The sequence below is a fragment of the Mauremys reevesii genome, linkage group 18, assembly GCF_016161935.1.
Source record: "Mauremys reevesii isolate NIE-2019 linkage group 18, ASM1616193v1, whole genome shotgun sequence".
NCBI classification, from domain to species: domain Eukaryota; kingdom Metazoa; phylum Chordata; order Testudines; family Geoemydidae; genus Mauremys; species Mauremys reevesii.
Window position 1 is genome coordinate 29,706,100 of NC_052640.1, and position 22,500 is coordinate 29,728,599.

Genomic DNA, 22,500 nt, shown 5'->3' on the forward strand with positions numbered 1-22,500 from the left:
CAGTGGGTCATTTTCCTACAGTAGATAAACCCAGAAGATCTTAACCCAAAGCATCTTTAGTAAAGGCCTCATTAACACGCTCCAGGATTAACATACCAGGTCAAGACTCAAAAGAAAAGTCTCCTGCGATTGCATAGAAACACCCGGTTTGGAGATTCATCAGTTTAAAATGCTGAACTAAATTCTCATTGAGCTTGAACTGCCTTTTTCCTTCCTTGAGACAGACCAAGTTATGCAAATATCACCCCTGGGCCAGGTGGGAGCAGATTCAGGCTCAAAACAAGGTTACCTAACTGTACTCAGACTTTTCCAAACAAACATGGAATAAAGCCGTCTTTTCAAAGGTACTGAGCACCCACAAACTCAGCTGATGTCAATGGGATCTGTGGGCATTCAGCACCTCTGAAAAGCAGGCCCATTATTGTTAATTATTATCGGTATTTCAATCCTGTAAACATGGCCTACCTTCTTCGTCCCTACATGTAAACATTTACACTGAGCCATAGTCAAATGCATATTGTTCGTTTGCCCCTAGTTTACCAAGCGATCCAGATCGCTCTAAATCAGACCTGTCCTCTTCATTACTTCACCCTCCCAATTTTTGTGTCGCCTGCAAACTTTATCAGTGGTGATTTTATGTTTTCTTCCAGGTCATTGATAAAAGTGTCAAACAGTGCAGGGCCAAGAAACGATTCCTGTGAGACCCCACTGGAAACAGATCCACTTAACGACAATTCTCCGTTTACAAATACATTCTCAGACCCATCAGTTAGCCAGTTTTTAATCCATTGAATGTTTGCCATGTTCATTTTATAGCATTCTAGTTTTTTAATCAAAATGTTGTGCAGTAGCAAATCAAATGCCTTACAGAAGTCTAAGTACATTCCTTCAACACTATTACCTTTATCAACATCTGAAAACCAGCTAGTGATTTTTGGGGCATCCAAAAACAATCACTAGTTGCACAGTTTTTAAAATCAGTCTTTTCCCCCCCTGCCAGCTCATTCACACTGGTTTGGCCAGCGAAGGTCCTGTGGTATCTTCCTGCTTTCTCCTTCGTGGTCCCATGTTCCTACAACCTTTCCTAGGCTCTTTAACACCAAGTAGCAGCCAGAGGAGGTCACGTTAGAGACATGAGGTGCCTCCCACTGTTCCTCCCCCACCAAGAGCTGAGGATGCTGCCGTTGCCAGTCCTGGGGAGTGAGGGGTGAGACCAGGATCCAGACTCAGACCCATTTCATCCTGCGGATGGAGACGTGAAGAGAGGTGGAGGTTCGAGATCAATGCTGCGTGACTGTCTCTTCCCAGACTTGGCTTTCCATCTCAAGCCCTGGCCTCCATGCCACTAGGGAGACAAACACTTTTGTCTGAAGAAAGAATTTTCCCCACCCCTGATCTAGATGGATTGAGGCCAGAGCTTTCTGTGCTTCACCCACATCTCTGTCGCAGGTGGGTGGGTGAGCAATGCTCTCGCTTTGGGATAGCCAGCTCCAGGGCTCCCCATCAAATCAAACCCTCTGTGTGCATGACTGGTGGCTTAGCAATGTCCTGTGTGGGAAATTCTTGGGTCCTTTATGTCCTTCTAGTTGGCTGCCCATGCAGGGCTCTGTCACTGGTGGGGAGTGATGCCCTGTTCATGATGTCTGGGTTCCCCTGTCACTGGGGAATCTCTTTCCATCTAATCAAGGGCGGGGCATTCTCGCTCCAAAGATTTGATCCCACTGTATTTTGGAAGGACACTATGCTTTCTCCAAGTCAGCAGTTGGTCTGGTGCCCAACCAACTTCCTGTAGAGAGATCTCCACCCAGCAGCCCCCTCCTGCACGGAGGTCAGTGGCTGATGGGAAGATCCACAGACAATTGGACAGAAATTGTGGCTCTCTGAATACAGACTCAGTGAAGTGGGGATCCTAACCCACAGAAGAAATGTATGAATAGGGGGAACCCAGCCTGGAAACTCGCCAGCTTTCATTTCTCATCAGCTTCAGGTCAGAATTGCAGCCCCAGCCATTCCGTGGCTCAGCAATGGGCTTACTTGGAACACATGTCAGGCTCAAGCTGATTCAGAGTTTGTGGCTCCACCTGGAAATCTCTCTGCTGATCTTCTGCCAATCTTCTACCCAGCTTTGGCTAGGCCCCCCTCTTTAGTGCCCTGCACCTGAGCTGGACTGTGGGCTGTGTCTTGGGAGGAAATGTCCAATACCCATTCCTGCTGTGCATTGAGACCGGGGGCTAGCAAAGCCTGCACTGGGCCACGCAGGCAGAGCACTAGCCAGTTGGTTCATTGCCTTGGCAGAATGAAGAGGATCAGCTGACTATTGGTGCCCAACTTCACTGAAATGGAGGAAGCTGGTGCCAGTCAGAGGTCACTTGAGGCCTGGGGACCTTGGCATGGGCTGGCACCTGGTCTGCCAGCATCACAGTCTTCCTGGGCCCACAGGAATGGAGTCTGGGTGCAGCCGGGGAGGAGATGAACCAGATCCGAATTTCTGTGCCCACCTGGAGTGGACTCTGGTAGACATCTAATTTTAAATCCCATTTGTACTGTGTTCTGTATTCAGCTAATAAAAGGGCGTAATCCATCTCTGCAGGCGGAGCTGGGAAGCTATTGATTTCTCTACACGGCTGCCACCACTAAGTAAACCGCTATTAATTACACGTGCATCCCACAGGCTGCTAGAGTCAGACGGCTTTTTCTTTGCCTTTCCCAGACAACAGGGACCTTCAGCCAGCAGAGCCAGGTCGGAAGAGCAGATTGGAACCAGCACAAACAGCAGCTGCTCCAGTAAATACTCCAAGGGTGGGGCTCACTTCCAAGGCCCATGACATTCTGCCCCTAGAACCTATGTCTGACTGGTCTCGCTGATCCCAACACCTGGTCACTTCACCTCTCAGGCCAGTCTCACCTGACATCCCCATGTGTTGCTGCCATGGGAACAGATGCCAGCATTGGCAGCCAAGTAGCAATGGGACCAATTATGACAATCAAGCACTGGCTGGCCTGGGCTGGGGAAGGATTGTGCCTAACTGCAGTGCAAGAAGAGCCTGCTTGATGTTAGAGGGGTGTTGCATGTGCATCTATCCATCCAGCTTTGCTGATAGGTGCAGCGGGGTTAGACCCAGGCTTGTTCCCTACTCCCTTTAAGCTGGTTAGCACTCATGGGTGTGCTGCACTGCACACCATTATTTTAATTGCAGCTCACTTTCCATAGGCGAGATGGCAGAGAGGAGAGGATCTGAGTAGGGTGGGTGTGGTTGGGAGTCCCATGCTGGTGAGAAGACACTGGGGAAAAGAGCAGACAGAAATGATCTAATGAGAAAAGGGGAGCAGACAGTGGGAGAGTGAAATGCAAACAGAGTTTGGAAGGGGGGACCAGAATTTGAAAGGAAAATAGATACAGTAGATAACTTCTCCCTAGGGTACCTGCCTGAGCTGACGTGCTTTTGCCATCTCTTCTAGCTATCACACCGATCACAGGACTCCCTCTGGGTAGACAACACAGGGGGTTGGGTTTATTTTCCACCTGACTTTCCCATGAATACTGCCTAGGTTTAAATGCCAGGAATAAAGGTTCATGAATTGAAAGTATCTTTGTAAATCCTCCAATCCTTAATTTTTTGCATCGGTCTTCACGGCTGAGGATGTGAGGGAAATTCCAAAACCTGTGCCATTCTTTTTAGGTGACAATCTGAGGAACTGTCCCAGATTGAGATGTCAATAGAGGAGGTTTTGGAACAAATTGATAAATTAAATAGTAATAAGTCACCAGGACTAGACGGTATTCACCCAAGTTCGGAAGGAACTCAACTGTGAAATTACAGAACTACAAACTGTGATATGTAACCTATCATTTAAATCAGCTTCTGTACCAGATGACTGGAGGATAGCTAATGTGATGCCAATTTTTTAAAAAGGCTCCAGAGGTGATTCTGGCAATTACAGGCTTTTAAGCCTAACTTCAGTACCAGGCAAATTGGTTGAAACTATAGTAAAGAACAGGATTATCAGACATATAGATGAACATGATTTGTCAGGGAAGAGTTTTTGTAAATCATGTCTTGCAAATCTACTAGAATTCTTTGAGGGGGTCACCAAGCATGTGGACAAAGGGGATATGGTGTATTTAGATTTTCAGACAGCCTTTGACAAGGTCCCTCACCAACGGCTCTTAAGCAAAGTAAGTTGTCATGGGATAAGAGGGAAGGTCCTCTCATGGAATGGTAACTGGTTAAAAGACAAGAAACAAAGGGTAGGAATAAATGATCAGTTTTCAGAATGGAGAGAGGTAAATGGTGTCCCCCAGGGGTCTGTTCTGGGCCCAGTCCTATTCAACATATTCATAAATGATCTGGAAAAAAGGGTAAACAGGGAGGTGACAAAATTTGTAGATGACACAAAACTTCTCAAGATAGTTAAGTCCAAAGCAGACTGCAAAGAGCTACAAAAGGATCTCACAAAACTAAGTGGCTGGGTAACAAAATGGCAGATGAAATCCAATGTTGATAAATGCAAAGCGATGCACATTGGAAAACATAATCCCAACTATACATATAAAGTGATGGGGTCTAAATCAGCTGTTACCACTCAAGAAAGATCTTGGAGTCATTGTGGATAGTTCTCTGAAAACATCCACTCAATGTGCAGCACAGTCAAAAAAGCAGCAGTGACTGAAAAAGATCAGGGGGCCATGGTGGATAATCAGCTGAACTTGACCTCCCAGTGCAACACTGTGGCCAGAAGAGCGAGTGCAATCCTGGGATACATGAACAGGGGAATCTTGAGTGCAAGTAGAGGGGTTAATTTATGTCTATTTTGGGCACTGGTGCAACCGCTGCTGGAATCCTGTGTCCAGCTCTGGTGCCCACAGCTCAAGAAGGATGTTGCTAAGTCAGAGAGAGTTCAGAGACGAGCCAGGAGAATGACTAAAGGATTGGAAAACACGACATAGTGATAGACTCAATGGGCTCAATCTATTTAGCTTAACAAAAAGAAAGTGACTTGCTCACAGTCTGTAAGTACCTACATGGGGAATAAATGTTTGATAAGGGGCAGTTCAGTCTAGCAGAAAAGCTCGAACACAATCCAATGGCTGGAAGCTGAAGCTAGAAAAATTCATATTAGAAATAAAGTGTAAATGTTTAACGGTGAGGGAAATTAACCCTTGGAACAACTTATAAGGGTCGTGGCGGCTTCTCCCATCACTGACCATTTTAACTCAGGATTGGATGTTTTTCAAGACACTTTGCTCCAGGAATTATTTTGGCTAAGTTCTGTGGCCTGTGTTATCCAGAGGGTCAGACTAGATGATCACAGTGGTCTCTTCTGGCCTTGGAATCTGTGAAACCTCAGTCCTGAGCAACAGCATCCCCTGCTATTTTCATAGGTGCTGGAACTAGGGGTGCTGGGGTGCTGCAGCACCCCCTGGCATGAAATGGTTTCCATTACATACAGAGTTTGCAGTTTGGTTCAATGGCTCTCAGCACCCCCACTATAAAAATTGTTCCAGCCCCCATGGCCCTCCCAGCTCCATGTCTCCATCCTCCCCACCCCCACACACAAAGTCCTCAGTCCTGATCGGACCTGCTGCTCCTGGGTCCCATGCACACAGCTCTGCCTGTGCTTTCCACTCTTACCAGACACCCCCACCAGCTCTGCTACTTGAGTCTAAGTTTCCCTTCCACTCTCCCTGAGACACACACGGGTGAGCCCTGCTGATGCTCCTCAATGCAACACCCCTCCCCCCTTACCCTACTCCAGGAGCTCTCAGCTCTCAGCGGTAGGTTTGTGCTTTGAACATACCCACACCACCCAACTCCTTTTCACTTGTGACACAGGACAGGATTTGAACCAGGCAGCCTAAGGTGAACAACAGCCAAGCCCCCTTCCCTTCCGCCACAGAGAGCCTGTGCTGGCTCTGCTTTCCCCCACCGGTGCCCCAGGACAGGAGGAGATGGGAATCCCATCCACCCAACAGAGCTCCATCTTGCAGCAAGCTGCCTATGTCCCTGCAGGTCTCTGATTCCATCTCCTCACTACTGACTCAGCTCCACTGAGGCGAACGAGCTCGTCTCTCTTTGCACTCGGAGGACTGATCAAGAGACACATTAGAGGGACGTGTACGTGGGCTGGTCAGTTCCTGTGAGACTGGGATCCGCAGCTCCAGTGCTGCCACCTCTTTGCTTCTTCCCAGCTGACTCTTCTTCCATTTGTATCTTTGAACATTGCTTCTCCTTGGCTGGGATTCCCAGCTCCTCCTGCAGGTGGACTCCATCCCAACAGGGAGCCCCCGCTGCAATCAGTGGAAGTGAGGAGCCTCAATACCTTGGAGGATCTGGGCCTTAGACTGGGAGCTCCTTGGCAAGGGACCATCTTATTGTTCTGTCTGTACAGCACACAGCATGGTGGGGTCCTGCTCCAGGACTGGGCTCCCAAGCACTATATGAAATACTAATCATATGGGTCTTCCTGCTGCATGCCTTAAAGGCACTGGTCACCAGAGCAGGATGAACCTCGGTAGCCACTAGATACACCCGCTTCTGGGCAGAATCTAGAAGGCCCCACTGACAAGAAACTAACTCACTACAGCTGGAGATGGTTCCTATGGCACATGGCACTGAGTGGGTTTCTGGGTCTCATTGTTCCTCTGCTATGCTCCCTTCTGGGGACTGCACTAACTGCACTCAAAGGCAATGGAAGTTCTGACCCCAGATCTGCCTGTGCAACGCCAGCAACATCAATGGGATGGGTGAGTATATCTCAGTGGGGTCCACCGCTGAGGTGCTCAGGACACTGCCCCATTCAGAACAACGAGACTGTGCAATCGAAATAAAACCTCTGTGTAACCTCATCACAATTCACAGCTGCTCATGCAACAGAGTCACTCTTCCAGACCAAGGATCCAAGCAGTGACAGCTGCTCTGCTGCCCTCCTCGCTGTGGGCAGTAAAAAAGCAGGAGCAGGACTTTACCGAATAGCCTGGCAGCCACAGCAGGACACTCAAGAGCATTTGCACATGGCTCCTTAATTCAAGATCACAGGCAAGACAAGTCACAAGGAAATCCAGACCTGGGGCTGCTGCTGGTGTTACTAGAGAAGGCAGTTCCCAGGGTCTGACAGCTCAAGCTGCCCATTCCAGGGTGCTGACCAGGCCAATGAGCTGTGGATCCCTGTATCTGCATCTGGGATTGGGTCTCAGTCAACTTCCTGGGAACACGAATGGAGCCAGAATAACATAGGGGGGAAGGGGGGGCTTTTCAAAAGTATCTAAATGATTTAGGAGCCAAAATACCAGTTTCAAAATGACCGAGGCAGAAGAAAAGACTGACCAGACCACATCAGAACGTGGCCAGTCACACAACAGCAGCAGCCCCGAGGGGGAATCCCAGCTAGCTGCACAGATCAAAGTGGCACCATGCAGAGTAGCATGGAAGGCGGAAGCCACCTACAGAATCTCTATCAAGCGTTCTTAAAACTACAGTACCCACCTGGTGAAGTGAAGAAACAGACTGACAGAGCCAGAAGGGACCCAGAAGTCACCTACTACAGGACAGGCCCAACAAAGAAAGTAACAGTACGCCCCTAGCATCACCTACTGCTCCCAACTAAACCCTTTCCAGTGCATCATCAAGGATCTACAACCTATCCTGAAGGATGATCCCTCACTCTCAGAGACCTTGGGAAACAGGCCAGTCCTCACTTACAGACAGCCCCCATCCCCAACCTGAAGCAAATACTCACCAGTAACTACACATCACACAACAAAAACATGCATCCGACGAAGTGGGTATTCACCCACGAAAGCTCATGCTCCAATACGTCTGTTAGTCTATAAGGTGCCACAGGACTCTTTGCTGCTTTTACAGATCCAGACTAACATGGCTCCCCCTCTGATACTTGACAACAAAAACACTAACCCAGGAACCTATCCCTGCAACAAACCCCATTGCCAACTCTGTCTACATATCTATTCAAAAGATACCATCATAGGCCATAAGCCACACCATGAGAGACTTGTTCATAGAATATCAGGGTTGGAAGGGACCTCAGGAGGTATCTAGTCCAACCCTCTGCTCAAAGCAGGGCCAATCCCCAGACAGATTTTTGCCCCAGATCCCTAAATGGACCCCTCAAGGATTGAACTCACAACCTGGGTTTAGCAGGCTAATGCTCAAACCACTGAGCTACACCACCCCTGCACCCTTGTTTACCTGCACACCTACCAATGTGATATATGCCATCATGTGCCAGCAATGTCCCTCTGCCATGTACATTAGCCAGACCAGACAGTCTCTACGCAAAAGAATAAATGGACACAAATCAGACATCAAGAATTATAACATTCAAAAACCAGTCAGAGAACACTTCAACCTCCCTGGACACTCAATAACAGACTTAAAATTGGCAATTCTTCAACAACAAAACTTCAAAAACAGACTCCAATGAGAAACTGCAGAACTGGAATTAATTTGCAAACTGGAAACCATCAAATTAGGCCTGAATAAAGACTGGGAGTGGATGGGTCACTACAGAAACTAAAAACTAATTCCCCCTACAGTTACTCACACCTTCTTGTCAACTGTTTGAAATGGGCCACCCTGATTACCACAACGAAGGTGATTTTTCCTCCTGTTGATAATAGCCCACTTAAATTGAATTGTCTCATTAGAACTGACCCCCCACTTGGTAAGGCAACTGACCCCCCATCTTTTCATGTGCTGTGTATTTATACCCCCCTACTGTATTTTCCACTCCATGCATCCAATGAAGTGGGTTTTAGCCCATGAAAGCTTATGCTCAAATAAATGTGTTGGTCTCTAAGGGGCCACAAGGACTCCTCGTTGTTTTTGCTGATACAGACTAACATGGCTACCCCTCTGAAACCTGAGTATTTGCTGCATCTCATTCCTGCAGGGCATTTGGCAACACACACAGCTGGATCGATGTGGGTGCAGGGCACTCGAGCAGGGCTGGGGCGGGGGGGAGGAGAGCTCAATTGATGGGGGTGCAGGGCACTCGAGCAGGGCTGGGGCGGGGGGGAGGAGAGCTCGATTGATGGGGGTGCAGGGCACTCGAGCAGGGCTGGGGCGGGGGGGAGGAGAGCTCGATTGATGGGGGTGCAGGGCACTTGAGCAGGGCTGAGGGAGAGGTGGAGAGCTCGATAGATGGGGGTGCAGGGCACTTGAGCAGGGCTGGGGCGGGGAGGAGAGCTCGATTGATGGGGTGCAGGGCACTCGAGCAGGGCTGGGGCGGGGAGGAGAGCTCGATTGATGGGGTGCAGGGCACTCGAGCAGGGCTGGGGCGGGGAGGAGAGCTCGATTGATGGGGGTGCAGGGCACTTGAGCAGGGCTGAGGGAGAGGTGGCTATCAAGTCACCAGTCACCTCCCCCTTTGCTCCTGGAGGTGGAGGTGAAGTAAGGATGGGCTGGTTCACCCACCCACCCCCGACTCTGCCACTAGGGCCAGGTGGGGGCCACCCCCACTGAAAAGGCCCAGCAAGGGGGCGAGCCCTCAAATGTCCTGTGGTCTGTGCGTGACCCAGAGAACACGGGCTGTGTTGTCAGTACAGCTGCAGAGCACCGCCCGGCAGGGTGGAGGAGCCACACCTCCATGGGACGAAGCTGAGACCCCAGCTCTCCCCCGATCCGGGCCCCTGCAGAGCCTTCAGCCAGGAGCACACGGCAGTGGGGCACGGGAAGGCAATGAGCTGGGATCACTAAATCGACTGGAGTTTCTAAGGAAGATTCCCCTTTGCTAGCAGGCAGAGGCGCTTGCCCTGTGATTATTCCTGACAGCGGGTGGGAGGGGCATAGGCCTTTCACTGGAGGTGCTGAGTTGGTACCTCCTGGAAGGCAGGTCTCCAGCGAGCACATGGAGACCGGGGGACCCCGCCTGGCTCTGGGAAATGCAAGCAATTCTTGAAGGGACATGGAAACCCAGCTGATGCCAAAAGCCATTTGTTAATCTGCCCCGGGGCTCGTGTCTACGTCCTGCTGCCTGAGGAAGAGAGACTGGCATTTGGCTCCCCCGGGGATTTACTAGCCAGATCCAATACCATGAGAGAGGGAGACTGGGGTTTGCTCTCGATAGGTCCTGCAATGCTTTCAGGGCTGCTGGCTTGGTCCCCTTTGCACTAGTCTCCAGGGCTGAATTCAGGCTCCATGGTTCCGATGCAAGATCTGCCCCATTACACTCTGATGCCTTCCCGCAGTCTGTCATGCCAGCACCTCGTGTGGGCCCCGTGCGATGCTAGACGCTGATCCCAGGCAGACGTCCGTAGCCCACGGGTGAGAGACGGCTCTGGAGATGGGTTGGCCAGAGATGCTCAGGAGCACAGGAGCAACCAGGGCATGAGGATGCCAGAAAGGCTGGGGAGCCTAGGGCATGGTGGCGAGCCTCGCCAAGGGAATGTGCCTGTGGGTTCCAGGGGCACACGGGGGCTGTGGCCAGGAATGCACGGCTGGGCGTTGCATGGGCATGACAAGAGCTGGCATTGCTGGAGTCCTTGGGCAGGGGGCTGGGCGTTTTGGGGACGTGGCAGGAGCTGCAGCCAAGGCTGTGAGTCCGGCAGAAGCCATGTCCTGGCTGTGGATTGAAGGGGCACACGAGGCTCTGTGGCTACAGGCGCATGTGGGGCTTTGGCTTCACTCCAGCTAGGGACTAGGATAACACTGACAAACTCCTTATACGTGTGACCGGACTCAGGATTTGAACAGGAGAAGCGGCCCCCACTGCCCCTAAGAAAAGGGCTGTATCAGCAGTGCCGAGCTGGTAGCCCCCAGCCCGCAGGCTCTGCACAACCCCCGCCTGCTGTTTGACTGCAACAGCCTTTGCTTTGCCACACATCCGCTCATGGCACTGACCCCAGCCGGAGGCAGGTGGGACCGTTGTGCCAAGGGAACCTGGGGTTAGAGGTGAGCACCGCTCTGCCGCTGAGCCAACAGCCAGCTGCTCCTTCCCCACCCACACTGCAGATAAGTGGGAGGGGGCTTTCCACGCCTGCCCCCAGTTACTGGGAGCACTGGAACCTGCAGGGTCAGGTCGTAGCAAAGGCCTCGTCGGCCCTGCACGTGCCATGGGGACTCTCGGGGAAGGGATGTGCCTGGGGGGCGCTGCAGCTCCGGAGACCCAGGGCAGACGGAGAAGCACTCACAGATAAATGGGCTGGGCTAGCTGCCCCCTCTGGAGCTGGGAGAAGTGAAATGGTGCCCCCGCGGGACAGCAGTGCTGGCGTGGTGGAAACACCCTGAGGTACCACAGTTGGTGGTACACGCGCCCCGCCAGGGAAGGGGAGCTGGATAATCCAGCCAGGGAGGCTTGCTGGGACAGGTGCCGACCCACCAGTGCCCCGCACCAGACTGCCCACTTTGTCGGCAGCACCCGCTGATTCTGGGCCCAATGGGGCCAGCTTGTGCCTTGCAGGTTGGCAACCCTGTTTCCCCCCGGGCAGACGTCCTGCCGCTGGGGAGCCCCGGTTTGGGTTCCACAGGTGCAAGATAAAGGGGGCTCCTAGTGTAATTTACCTGCAGAGCCTGTAAATATGATGTGTGTGCTTGGCTGACATCTCTGATACCCTGAGAGAGAGAGAGAGAGAGAGCGTGTGTGTGTGTGCGCACATACACACCTGAGATCCCATGCATCCTGAGTGTGTGTGTGTGAGAGAGAGAGTGAGAGAGATCCCCAGGGTATTTTGTATGTGTGTAAGCAAGATCCTCGTGGTAATCTGTGTGTGTGTGTGTGAGAGAGAGAGAGAGAGAGAGAGAGAGTTCACGTGCACAGATGTGGGAATCCCATGGTACTCTGTCAGCACCTGTGTGTGTGTTAGACAGAGATCCCCACAGAGTGTGTGTCGGGGGCAGGAAGCAGGCGAACTACCCACCAGTCCACTCCCTACATCACCTCTCTGGGTCGGGCCAGGCCAGGCCATCGGGGCTGGCGCTGGGTCCCCCGCACCTCGTGTCTGTTCTGAAACCAGGCCAGGCCATCGCAGATGTATTTTTTCCCCTTTCCTGCAAACAGGCGGGTGTGGGAAAGCAGGTGCAGCGTATGCTGAGCAGAGAGGCAGCCACGCGTAAACCACACCGCATGGGGCGGGAGGCCTGAGTAAGGCTCGCAGTCAGTGGGGAGTGGGGTGGGGGGCATTTTCAGACAAGGCTTCCATCTCCTGGAAACCCAAAGAAGCCTTCGATCTTTAAAGCCACAGCTCCCTTCCTGTCCATCTCTTCCTCTGCACTTTCTGTTCCTGTCTCCCCCACCCCCCGCATCCTCCTCTTCCCCCTCTAGTGTATAGGAGTTGGGTAGTATCCCTTCAAATAGCTGTGAGCCCTCTAGGGAGCTTCCTTCCATCTCCCCTTCCCCACCCCCTGGCGCCATGCAATGGCGCTGGGGTTTGGGCGTTAGCCACCCAGTGGCAGTGAGCTGCAATGCAGACCTGAACGCATCGCCCCGTGGGCAATGGGGGGGCATGAGATGCCAGTAAGGGATGGCAGAGTTATGGGGGATCCCAGTACACAGCCCACTACGCAGCCAGCGCTGCAATGGGCCCGCTCTGGGGGCTGCATTGCTAAGGGATGCCACTGGCTGGAGGTGGCATCTGGCCCAGCTCCCAGTGAAAACGGGTGTGAAACGGGCAGTAAAACTATTGGTGCAAGATTCCACCAAATCCAACAACCCCCATCACGACCCCACACTGGCTGGGTCCGACTCCTCCTCTCAGGGCTCAGACACCGTTGCCTCTCCACACGCACACAGAGTGGCCCCCACCTTGACAGCCCCAAGCTCTGAGCCCCTTCTGAGCACAGCACAGCTCCTCTAGTTCCCAGGAACGCACGGCTTCCCCCACCACTGCTGAACATGCTTCTCCTGCTGGAACCAGCACTGAGGGAAAACCCTACGCGTGGAGCCAGCAGGAGAATGAAGCAGCCTTTAGAGCAGTTGGCATCTGTGCTTTGCAAGACCTAGCACAGCAAGGGTGTTGGCATAATGGGGGCACCACCACCACCCCGGCACATTCCTGAGTGGGATTTTGGAACAGCCAGGTTCTGCCAGGAGCCTGGTGCGGCTGGACTGTGGGAGTTTGCTTGGTGCTGGGTGAATGCTGCTGCAGGGCAGATGTGCCCGGGAAAGCAGCAAGGTCCATGCCTCACTAGGGAGTCTCTGGGCCTTGATCCGAGCAACCCGCAACCCTATTTGCAGGTCTCTGGGACTTCCTAGAACCTGACTGGGACACCCCAGTAACAACCACAACACACCGAAGCTCAGCTCTCAAGAGCCATGGCAGATTCAGACAATCAGAGCTTGTCCTGGCAATGCCTCCACCTCTAGGGAGCCATATGGGCTCAGAACCTCTCGGTGCTGGAGAAAGAAGGCGCATTCAGCAACGTGCTCTGCGCTGCTGGGGCTTGAACTTGCAGCCCTTGGACCTGAAAGCAGCAGCTGCATTTCCATTGGCCATTAGTGCCATGGCAGCAGCACTTCTACCACAGCTGATGGCCTCTGCCTTGCAACAAGCTGCACCAGTTTGCCAAGTGAAAGAAATGGCCAGGGGCAGCCCCAGTAGTGGAGGGGACTTGGCACTTCCCGTCCCCAGCACCCCTCTGTTCTCCAGGCCCAGGTTTCCGCCCCCCCTCTAACAATTGCTCTTCAGGTTATTTCCTGTTTGCCATTGTTGTTTTACACACACAGCTATGGGTGCTGCTGTTCAAACCAAACCCACATGCTGATGCGCCATGTGAGGCTAAGCCATGCTGAGCCCTGTGCATGCCCATCACACGGCTAGGTACAGCTTTCCAGAGTGCCACCAAGTCCAGGCCGCTGGGGAAGAGAGGGGGCCAGGGGAATAACTGAGGGGCCTGTGATTTAGTACCAAGACTGAGGTCGCATTGTGCTAAGCACTGCACAGACACACCTAAGAGACAGGCCTGTCCTGCAGCGTTTCTAACCAAACTCGACCAAAGAAAGGATCTTTACCTCCATTTCCCAGCTGGAGAGCTGATGGGCAGAGAGGTGAAGTGACTTGCCCAAGGGAACTGTGGCAAAGCCAGGAACTAAATCCAGATCCAGAGCTAGCCACAAGACCACCCTTCTTCACTCTGGATCTTCTTCACACATCGAATTTCCATCCCCATGGTGCTTTTACAATTGGTCATGTTCTGATTGGAAGAAAGTAAAAAATGCCTAACTTCCCTCAGAACGGACACGTCTGAAAAATTCCAGGCTGCAAAGCTGGTTTCCAGCTGCCCAGCCATCGCCATGGCTGGCTTGCTGGGCAGAGAGCCGGCCTGTCAGGGAGCCAACCACCCTCATCCCAGGAGAACTGAGAAGGCAGGTAGCCTGCCCACCTGCCAGGCAGGCAGTGCCGGGAGCTGGCTAGCTCGTGGAGCCCGTGATCCCTAGGAGCTGCGCAGTTTCGACAGCCTGGAGAATTCCCACAGAAAATTTCAGTTCTGTCAGCTGATCCGCCAGGAAATCTTCCATCAGCTCTGTGCCTTGCTGATGCCAGGAAGTTTTCGGCATCTGTTTGAATCTATGTCTACTGGCAGTACTGAGTATTGTTCTATCATTACCATAGTTGGAGTTGGTCCTGCTTTGAGCAGGGGGTTGGACTAGATACTTCCTGAGGTCCCTTCCAACCCTGAGATTCTATGAGTCTATGATTGCTTGATGTGTCGTGAGACAGCTCGGAGCATTGGACGGGCGCCTGCAAATGATACTTTATAAAGCCAAACCATTCAGGCAGTACCTATGATCTATCTTTGGTGTTGATACATGTGTATCTGTCTAAGGCATAAGGAACCCTGTCTGTAGATGTCAGATATCTCTATACATAAATGGGTCAGTCCAAAGCACATTGTTGGGTATCAAATTGGGCTAATACAGAGCTCTGGTCTCTGGGAGGAGCAGGGGTGAAGGATTTGGGGGTGATTGGCTCTGGGGAGGTGATTCCCTGCATATGGGCATATAACACAGGAATTGCCAGACTGGATCAGTCCAGGGGTCCACCTAGGCCAGCACCCTGTCTCAGCCTGACAAGCACCAGCTGCTTCAGAGGAAAGGTACAAGGAACCCCCTACTGGACAATTATGGAATAACCCTTCTCAGAGGGGAAGTTTCTGCCTGACCCCATCTGTTTGTGGTTGGCTCATGCCCTGAAGCATGAGAGTTTGTGTCCTTTCTAATAACAGAAGTTTTACCCCTTCTCATGTAACTGAGATGTCCTCATTAGCCATAGAAATATCCAATCCTTTTCTGAATCCTACTAAGCTCAACAGCCTCTTGTGGCAATGAGTTCTCCAGGTCAGTTAGATGTTGTGTAAAATGTAGTTCCAGGTATTAGTTGTAAGCTGGAGTTCTTGTGTATCGGTTAGGTTATATTCCTATAGAGGCTTTGCTTTACCATGGGTCAATCTCAGAGTACATGGCTGGATGTTTTATTTCTGTTAAGGGTATTTGTTCTTGTTGTGGTTTTGATCCTTGTGCAGAGGCCAGTATCTGGACAGGCTCTGCAATAAATATATTGTGGTACAGCAGGGCCAGAGGGCAGCAGGATAGTAATCGATGGGAGGTATATAAGCCCCAGGATCACCAGAGCCTTATTCTCTGTGGACTAAGGAAAGGTTACTACAGGTTAATTAGAGCACCTGACGCCAATTAAGCCCCCCCTTCCCCAAGACCTAATAAACACCACACAGGAGGAGGAGGGATGGAGAGAGAGCTGACTGTAGTTTGGAGGTGACCAGACAATCAGAGGACCAGGGAAGGGAAACCCTGCCCGAGCAGGGCAGTGGGACTCCCCCAGCCCAGAGGACTGAGAGAACCCCAGCCCAAGGGGAGAGAGGGTAAGAAGCCTGTGAAGCTGAAGGGGCTGGGACTGGGACTGGAGTAGGGGGTGGACCTGGGTCCCTTCCCTGCTCCCTTTCTCCCCCTCTCCAGGGCACTAGCAGAGCCCAAGAATAGGGGCAGGGACAATGCCCTGATCCCAGGGAAAAACATGGGACCCACCACAATAGCGTTGGCCATTTGCCACAGGATGTAATTAACAACAACAGCTTTGTACGTTTACTTATTGCAGCAGTGCCTGGGAGCCCCAGTCACAGACCAGGACCCTGTGTGCTAGGTGCTGTACAAAAGCTGGTGCGCACAAATCTATAGACTAACAGCACACCACAAGTCTGCCCTGCACAAGCAGTGGGAGGCTAATTGGGGAGAGTGTCGTGTGGGCTCCCCACAATGTTAGAAGATATGCAAGAGAGGTTGCTGAGTCAGGGCACAGACATGGGACAATCTAACATGCCCCCTAAGAGCCATGTGGTGTATTGTAATCAGATGAATGTTGCCTGCCATGCCACCATGTTCTGGGTACATCCAGCTGAAATGCACCTGCTTTGCTGCTGAAAGTTACAGATGCACCAAGCTTTGAACCCATCTGCCCTGCTCCCTAATGTTCCAGCTAATGGTAGCCTGGGAGCACCTGCCAACAGCCAGGTCACCAGCCATTCTGGATCCATCTGTGCCCAAGGTACCCACTGTGCTGCTGGGCACCAGCCATGCTGGCCAGCGTGTTGGGCCATCCCAGTGGAAAACATCTACAGTGACAGGCGCAGGTGGAAGGCACGGGCTGTGCTGGCCAGCAGACTGGGCACCTAAGCAGAATGCACCCTCTGCACTGATAACAGGTCGGGCTGTGTGATGGGGGGCTCTGCTCACTGCAGGCGGTGCCTCCTCCTGGCCGTTCTGGGGATTAGCTCTGTACAGTCAACGCCCCTTCCTGTGGTTTCACTGCATCTCTCCCTCTTTGGCTGCAGCCCCTCCCTCGCACCAGGAGCTGCTGCCCTGACCCTGTCACTCCAACAGTGGCTCAGGCAGTCTTCCTATTCACTGCCCCCAAACAGTTCCACTCGGCAGCGGCTGGTATGGGAACCCAGGCCTGCCCTCTGTGCTGGGTGCCAGTCCAGGGCTGGCGTGAGCAGCTGAGGTGTGCATCTCCACCACTGTACTGCTCTCAGCCCGCTCCCTCCTACTGGGCTGCTGCTTCTACCTCAGGGAGGGGGACTGCAGGCTTCCTCCCTGCTGCACTGTTCCCAGCCTCTCGGCTTTGGAGAAGCCAGGCCTGTTCCCTCGCAGGGGAGCTGCCTTCGAATAAACTTCCTCCAGCTTAATTCTGCCCTTTTTGCAGCGTAATTGGCTGAATGGGCCCATGTGGCCTAATTGAGCCCTCTCAGGGCCAGCGTGGGGAGGATGCCCCATCACAGGCTGGCAATAGGAAGCTGCCCAGGCAGTAAGGAGCAGCAGCGAGAGGAGGGTGGAGGAGAGGGGGCTGGGAGGAGTGATCACATCAATACAGCTGCTAGTGACATCTCTAACGCCCGGTCCCCCCCCCAGTCAGAGCTCTGCACAGAGCTGCAATGGAACAGCAAACCACACGTCACACAGAAACCACAAAGAGCACAAGCCCAGTGCACAGAGCTGGCGTGATGCGTCCCCACCCTCCATAACCTCAGCCATGGCACAGAGTACAGCGAGCAGGGGACCCTCCCTGCCCCTGCTGAAACAGGGCACCCTGGAGCCAGGGGCCTGCAGGTGGCATTGGCACCTTTTGGGGGAGTCTGGAGACAGGCACATCTCTGTATTTCACCCTCCTTCCTGTCCATGCCAGGTACTGCTCCCCATGCTGGACACCACCGCAAGCTGCCCTGCAGACAGTCCTTTTCCCTCCAGTCCCAGCCTACCCTAAAAGAGAGCCCCAGGAAGGGGGTCCACACAGGCTACCTGCAGGCAGCAGATCCCCAGCTGTGCAGTGCTCCCATCCCCACCCCGCTCCCCCACCTCTCCATGGCTTCCCATTCTCAGGACAGTCCCTCCTTACAGACCCACATTCCCCTCCAGGTTATCCCCATGAAGAGCCAGCGGCAGGACCCATAGCATGGCCCATCTCCGATGCCCTTTCCGGGGGTGGGTGTCATCATCCCCATTCTATAGGGCTGGGGGAAACTGAGGCACACAGCGAGGAAGGGACTTGCCCCAGGCCACACAGCAGGCTGGTGTCAGAGCCAGAAATAGTGCCCTGGGTTTTTGCTCCCCTGTCCCAACCAGCTCACCAGCCTCTGTGAAGGAACTGGAAGGAACTGATTCCACCTCATTTTAAGCAACCTGAGCCGATCCTGGGGGTCTCCCTCATTTGGGGTTTTGGCCCACAGCAGGATCTGCATTTTGCTGCCTCCCTTCCAGATAGCTGAGCCCCTCTGTGCACCCTTCCTTCTAATGCCCTTTCTCACCCCCTGCGGGCTGGCCTCCCACCACAGCACTCCCCTTCTCCGAAAACACCGCAAGCCCCATGCCACAGTTAGGCCAGCCGGAGACACCAGAGCTCAGGGCAGCCACCTCCCACCACTCCCCGAGGTCACTGGGGCCCACCTCCCCCATGCCAAAGTGATGGGAGTCCGGGAGTGACACCACCCCCCAACCAAACCTCAGTCCCCACATGGCAGCCAGGGTGTCTCATGGGATGCAGTATTTGCATTCCCAGAATGTGGGGGATGATCGAGAAGGGGGGACATCTCCCAGCAGCCCTGGGGGGAGGAGAGAGGAAATGAGCTCACATGAGACTTTTCTAGGGTGGCAATGAGAATTGATGACGATGAGAAGCAGAACCGAGCCAGGCAGACAGAGACGGACACGTGGCAGGCAGAGATAGAGTGACCGGATGTCCCGATTTTATAGGGACTGTCCTAATTTTTGGGTCTTTCTCTTATAAAGGCTCCTATTACCCCGCACCCCGTCCCGATTTTTCACACTTGCTGTCTGGTCACCCTAGGCAGAGACAGGAAGACAGATACGGACACCAATTGGAGGGCTGGCTGGATGCAATGTACCAGCTGGACGGGCGGACAGACGGACACGCAGATATTGTTGGCAGTGGTGTTGTAGTTGTTTTGGTCCCAAGATACTAGAGAGACTCGGTGGGTGAGGTAATATCTAAACAATCTGTCCCCTCCCCTGTTTTTGGCTGTGACGCTCCAAGTTCCTTTCCCAGCCCCCGAGGAAGAGCTCTGTGACGTGGGTCCAGTAAAAGATGTGCTCTCCTCCACCTGGCCTCGATAAACATTAGTTGTGGTTAATCCACATCTCTCTCTACATGCACAAGTGTGTATATCCCTTTTGGGCCTCTTCACTGTCTCCAGAGCCACGGCTGAGGCTAGCACCAGGTGCACTCTGCTCTCCTGGCTGGATGGCGGCAGTGCCATGAGGGATCAGATCAGCCCCATGCCCGTCTTTACCAGGCAAAGAGGTGTGCAACTCCTACACCCAACCCAAGCAGAAATTGAGGGTCTTGATGAGCCCTGAAGCCCAACCTCACCGGCAGCTCCCGTCACCCCAAGATCTTAGCACACCCCAGGCCAGCCCTCACCCCAGCCACGCCCCACAGACACGCAGAGCCTCTCCCTACCTGTGTCCTGGCGGAACTGGTGCATGGACTGCAGGTCAATGATATACGGAGCCAGCTGGGGATCCACCTGCCCCAGGACCACGCTGCCCCGGGCGTCCTCCTTCAGCACATTCTCAATGTGGTGGCAGACGGCTGCTGTGTAGGGCCGCCAGCGCCCGTGCTCATTCAGCCACTCCCACACCACCACGCGGGCCAGATTCTGCGGTGGGAAGCCCAGCCCGTTCACCGAGATCAACACCCCCGAGCTCGGCCGCAACATGGTGCCAGGTCAGCAGGCAGCAGCCTGAGCAGGGCAGGCAGCAGAGGGGTTGGAGACAGGGAAGTCAGCAGGAGGGCGTCCTCCCAGGCCCCTTGCCCTCTGAGGGTGGTTCTCTGGGCCTGACTGGCTCGACCTCTGGCTTCAGAGTCCTTCAGAAAGCAGCATGGATGAGGAACGAGCAGTATCCCTGCAACGTGCTGGCCCCCGGAGGAACGATCCCAGTTGCACGGAGGCTGCCTATTCTCTTAACTACACATGCCAGGCTGGAGCGAGCATCTTGGCCACACCCAATCCCTGGTGCTCCAAAGTCCTGGTGCGGCTGGTGGGAGCAGGAGGAAAATGATCCAGCCCCTGCGGCCCTTCTGTTCACATCCAAATAGGAGACCCCGGGGAAAATGCAGGGTCCCACCCTTGATTCTGTCCTGTGCTCCCCTCCTCCCTGCTTGACTCTGGTTACGCTCGGCTCTCAGGTGCGTGCCTCCATAGCCCAGCTGCCCTGCGGAAGGCTCTCAACCTCAGCAGCATGAGTAATGAGGCCTCCGCAGAGCCCAGACCAGCCAGCTCAAGCCCAGCGTCTCGTCTCGGTCTCGGGAATCTCCTGTCTCCAGTCCCTCGGGGAGGCTGTGCAGGGCCACACAATCCATGCCGGGGTGATCAGTCTCCAGCTACCCCCAATTCCAACAGACTGCCTCCCTCAGCCCCAAAAGGCCTCAGGCTCCCTGCCCTGCCAGGCCCTTCCTCTCCTCCCAGCTGGGCTGGTTGGACGGGATCACAGCTCCCTCCCCATGGCTCACAGCTGGGGCTCGCTGCAGGTGACTCCTCTGAAACCTGTCCCTGGGGAGGGCATCCCCCCCCAGCCGGAATCGCACATTCTGTGCCTGCTGGGGATGGCTCTGGTGTCTTTATCGGGGGTGAGGGGAGCCTGGCAGGGAGGAGGGGGCTGCGTCCCGGGGCTCACACGGAGCTGCTGCTGCAGAAGGGGAAACCCCCTCCCCTCCTTCTTGCTTCCTGCTGCTCAGTCTCTGTCATGGATGGCTCCACAGCACCTTGCCAGGTCTCATCTCTGTAGCAAGGGGAGAAATTGGCCCGTCTGCTGCCGGACGGGTGGGGGATGCAGCCTGAAAGGGGAGAGCATCAATCAGTGCTGGGGCTCTCTGTCTGGGAGAGCAGACTCCCATCCCCCGCCCCGCTCTGTAGATCCACCTCCCAGCCCAGGGACTGACCCCATGCTCATTCTCCCTCCTCATCCCCCTCATCCATCCAGCTAGCATATCTGCCAGGCTGGCCCCCTGTGAGAGCTCAGTGATCCCTCTCCGCTGGCTCCGTGAGGACCAGAGCCCCATTTATGTCCATTTCACTCATCAGTGGAGAAATCCCATCGTCCAGAGACCATCCAGCCCGTCCCTCCGATGCAGGATCGTCCCTGATGCCTTATGTCCCTTTAAGGTGGAGGTGGGGGTGCAGGGATTGGTGTGATAAAGAAGAGGGATGCTGTTATAGGCTTAAAGAGCACTGCAGGCCCCTCACCCCTTCCTCGCCCGCTGGCAGGCACTGCAGTCCCTGTGGCCAACGTGCCAAGCCACGGCACGGATTCTGCCGGAGCGTGGCTGAATGGGGTCTCCCCTCCTCCTGCCATGCAAACAAACACCACAGCCCCTCAGACAGCAAGCGCCTGGCACATCTCCTCGGGTCAAACCTGCCTCCGCCCAGCTCTCATTTACCGTCTTCACTGCAGGCGCAGCTCCCCAGCAGGGATTCAGCCACTCGCCCCAGCTCCTACACCTCCCTGGCTTTGTTTGGGTCTGCATTCCCGGCTCGTCTCCCCACCACAAACAAGGTCACCGGCAAAGCCTGCAGCACCCCCTCCCCCCGAGCATGCCAGCAACAGTGATTTGGGGCACGACGGGCACTTGCCACTTGCATGTCCCTCCTCACCCCATACGTGTGTGAGGGGACGCAGCAGCCGATTCGGGTCCCTGGGGTGTTGTGACACCCGAAGGGATCCCCACCCCCAAGGATCGAAGTGGCAGGTCCCCAACACTCATTGTCCCACCCCAAGCAACAGAAGGAGCAGGGGGCTTACAGCAGAGCCACCAAGCGAGCTGGGCAGCGCATGGCAGCGTCTCGCCCTGCCCGCCCGAGCGGCACACTGGTGCCAGGGCTGAGGTGCCCTTCACCCGGGGGCGGGGGGCAGGTGGTTCCATTTTCTCCTCCTTTATAGCAAGGCTCTGGGCACAACTATCACGGGAGTCAAGAAGGTCCCTTAAACCTGCCCCCCCAAACAGCCCCCACGAGGCCCCATGGGACGTTTTCCCTGCAGCCTGGGCCCATCTGCCAGCCCAGCTCCCGTCGCCCCCTCCCCAACTCCCTGCTGCAAACCCAGCCCGCTGCCATGGCTGCTGGCTCTCCTGGCACCCCGCGGCGGCTCGCTCGCTCGCTGCCTGCTCGCCCCCCTCTCGGGGATCCATGTTTACCCGCCGCCCCAGACCCACCTGGTGGCCGCGCTCCGGCTCCGGCTCGGGCTCGGGCTCGGGCTCAGCTCTGCCGCCGCCGCTCCGGGGCCGGGGCTGGAGGAGGAGGGGACTGGCTGGCTGCGGCAGCGAGCGCAAACCCGGGGGCGCCCCGGCTCCCAGCCCTCGCCAAAACAACAAGCCGAGCCGCGGGAGGAGGCTGCGCACAGCGGATCCGGAGCATCCCTGACGGGAGCCCCGCCTGGCCGCCGCGCCGCGCCGGGGCGAGGCTGGGGGGCTAGAGGCGGCCGCCCGCCGGCCAGGGCTGCCTCCCTCGGGGGCCGGGGAGA

At 54.6% G+C, this 22,500-nt stretch overlaps 1 protein-coding gene across 1 annotated transcript in view; it reads right to left on the bottom strand.

Annotated features, from left to right (window-relative positions):
• Window positions 1–22,234, bottom strand: part of DTX1 (deltex E3 ubiquitin ligase 1) — a 100,120-nt gene extending 77,886 nt beyond the window's left edge. The window contains exons 1-2 of the mRNA XM_039505531.1: window positions 22,193–22,234; window positions 19,442–20,818 (exon numbers count right to left, since the gene is read on the bottom strand). Of these exons, the coding sequence (XP_039361465.1) occupies window positions 19,442–19,700 (259 nt within the window). The 5' untranslated portion in view covers window positions 19,701–20,818; window positions 22,193–22,234. The remainder of the gene's footprint in view (window positions 1–19,441; window positions 20,819–22,192) is intronic.
• Between the last annotated feature and the right edge of the window lie 266 nt (window positions 22,235–22,500).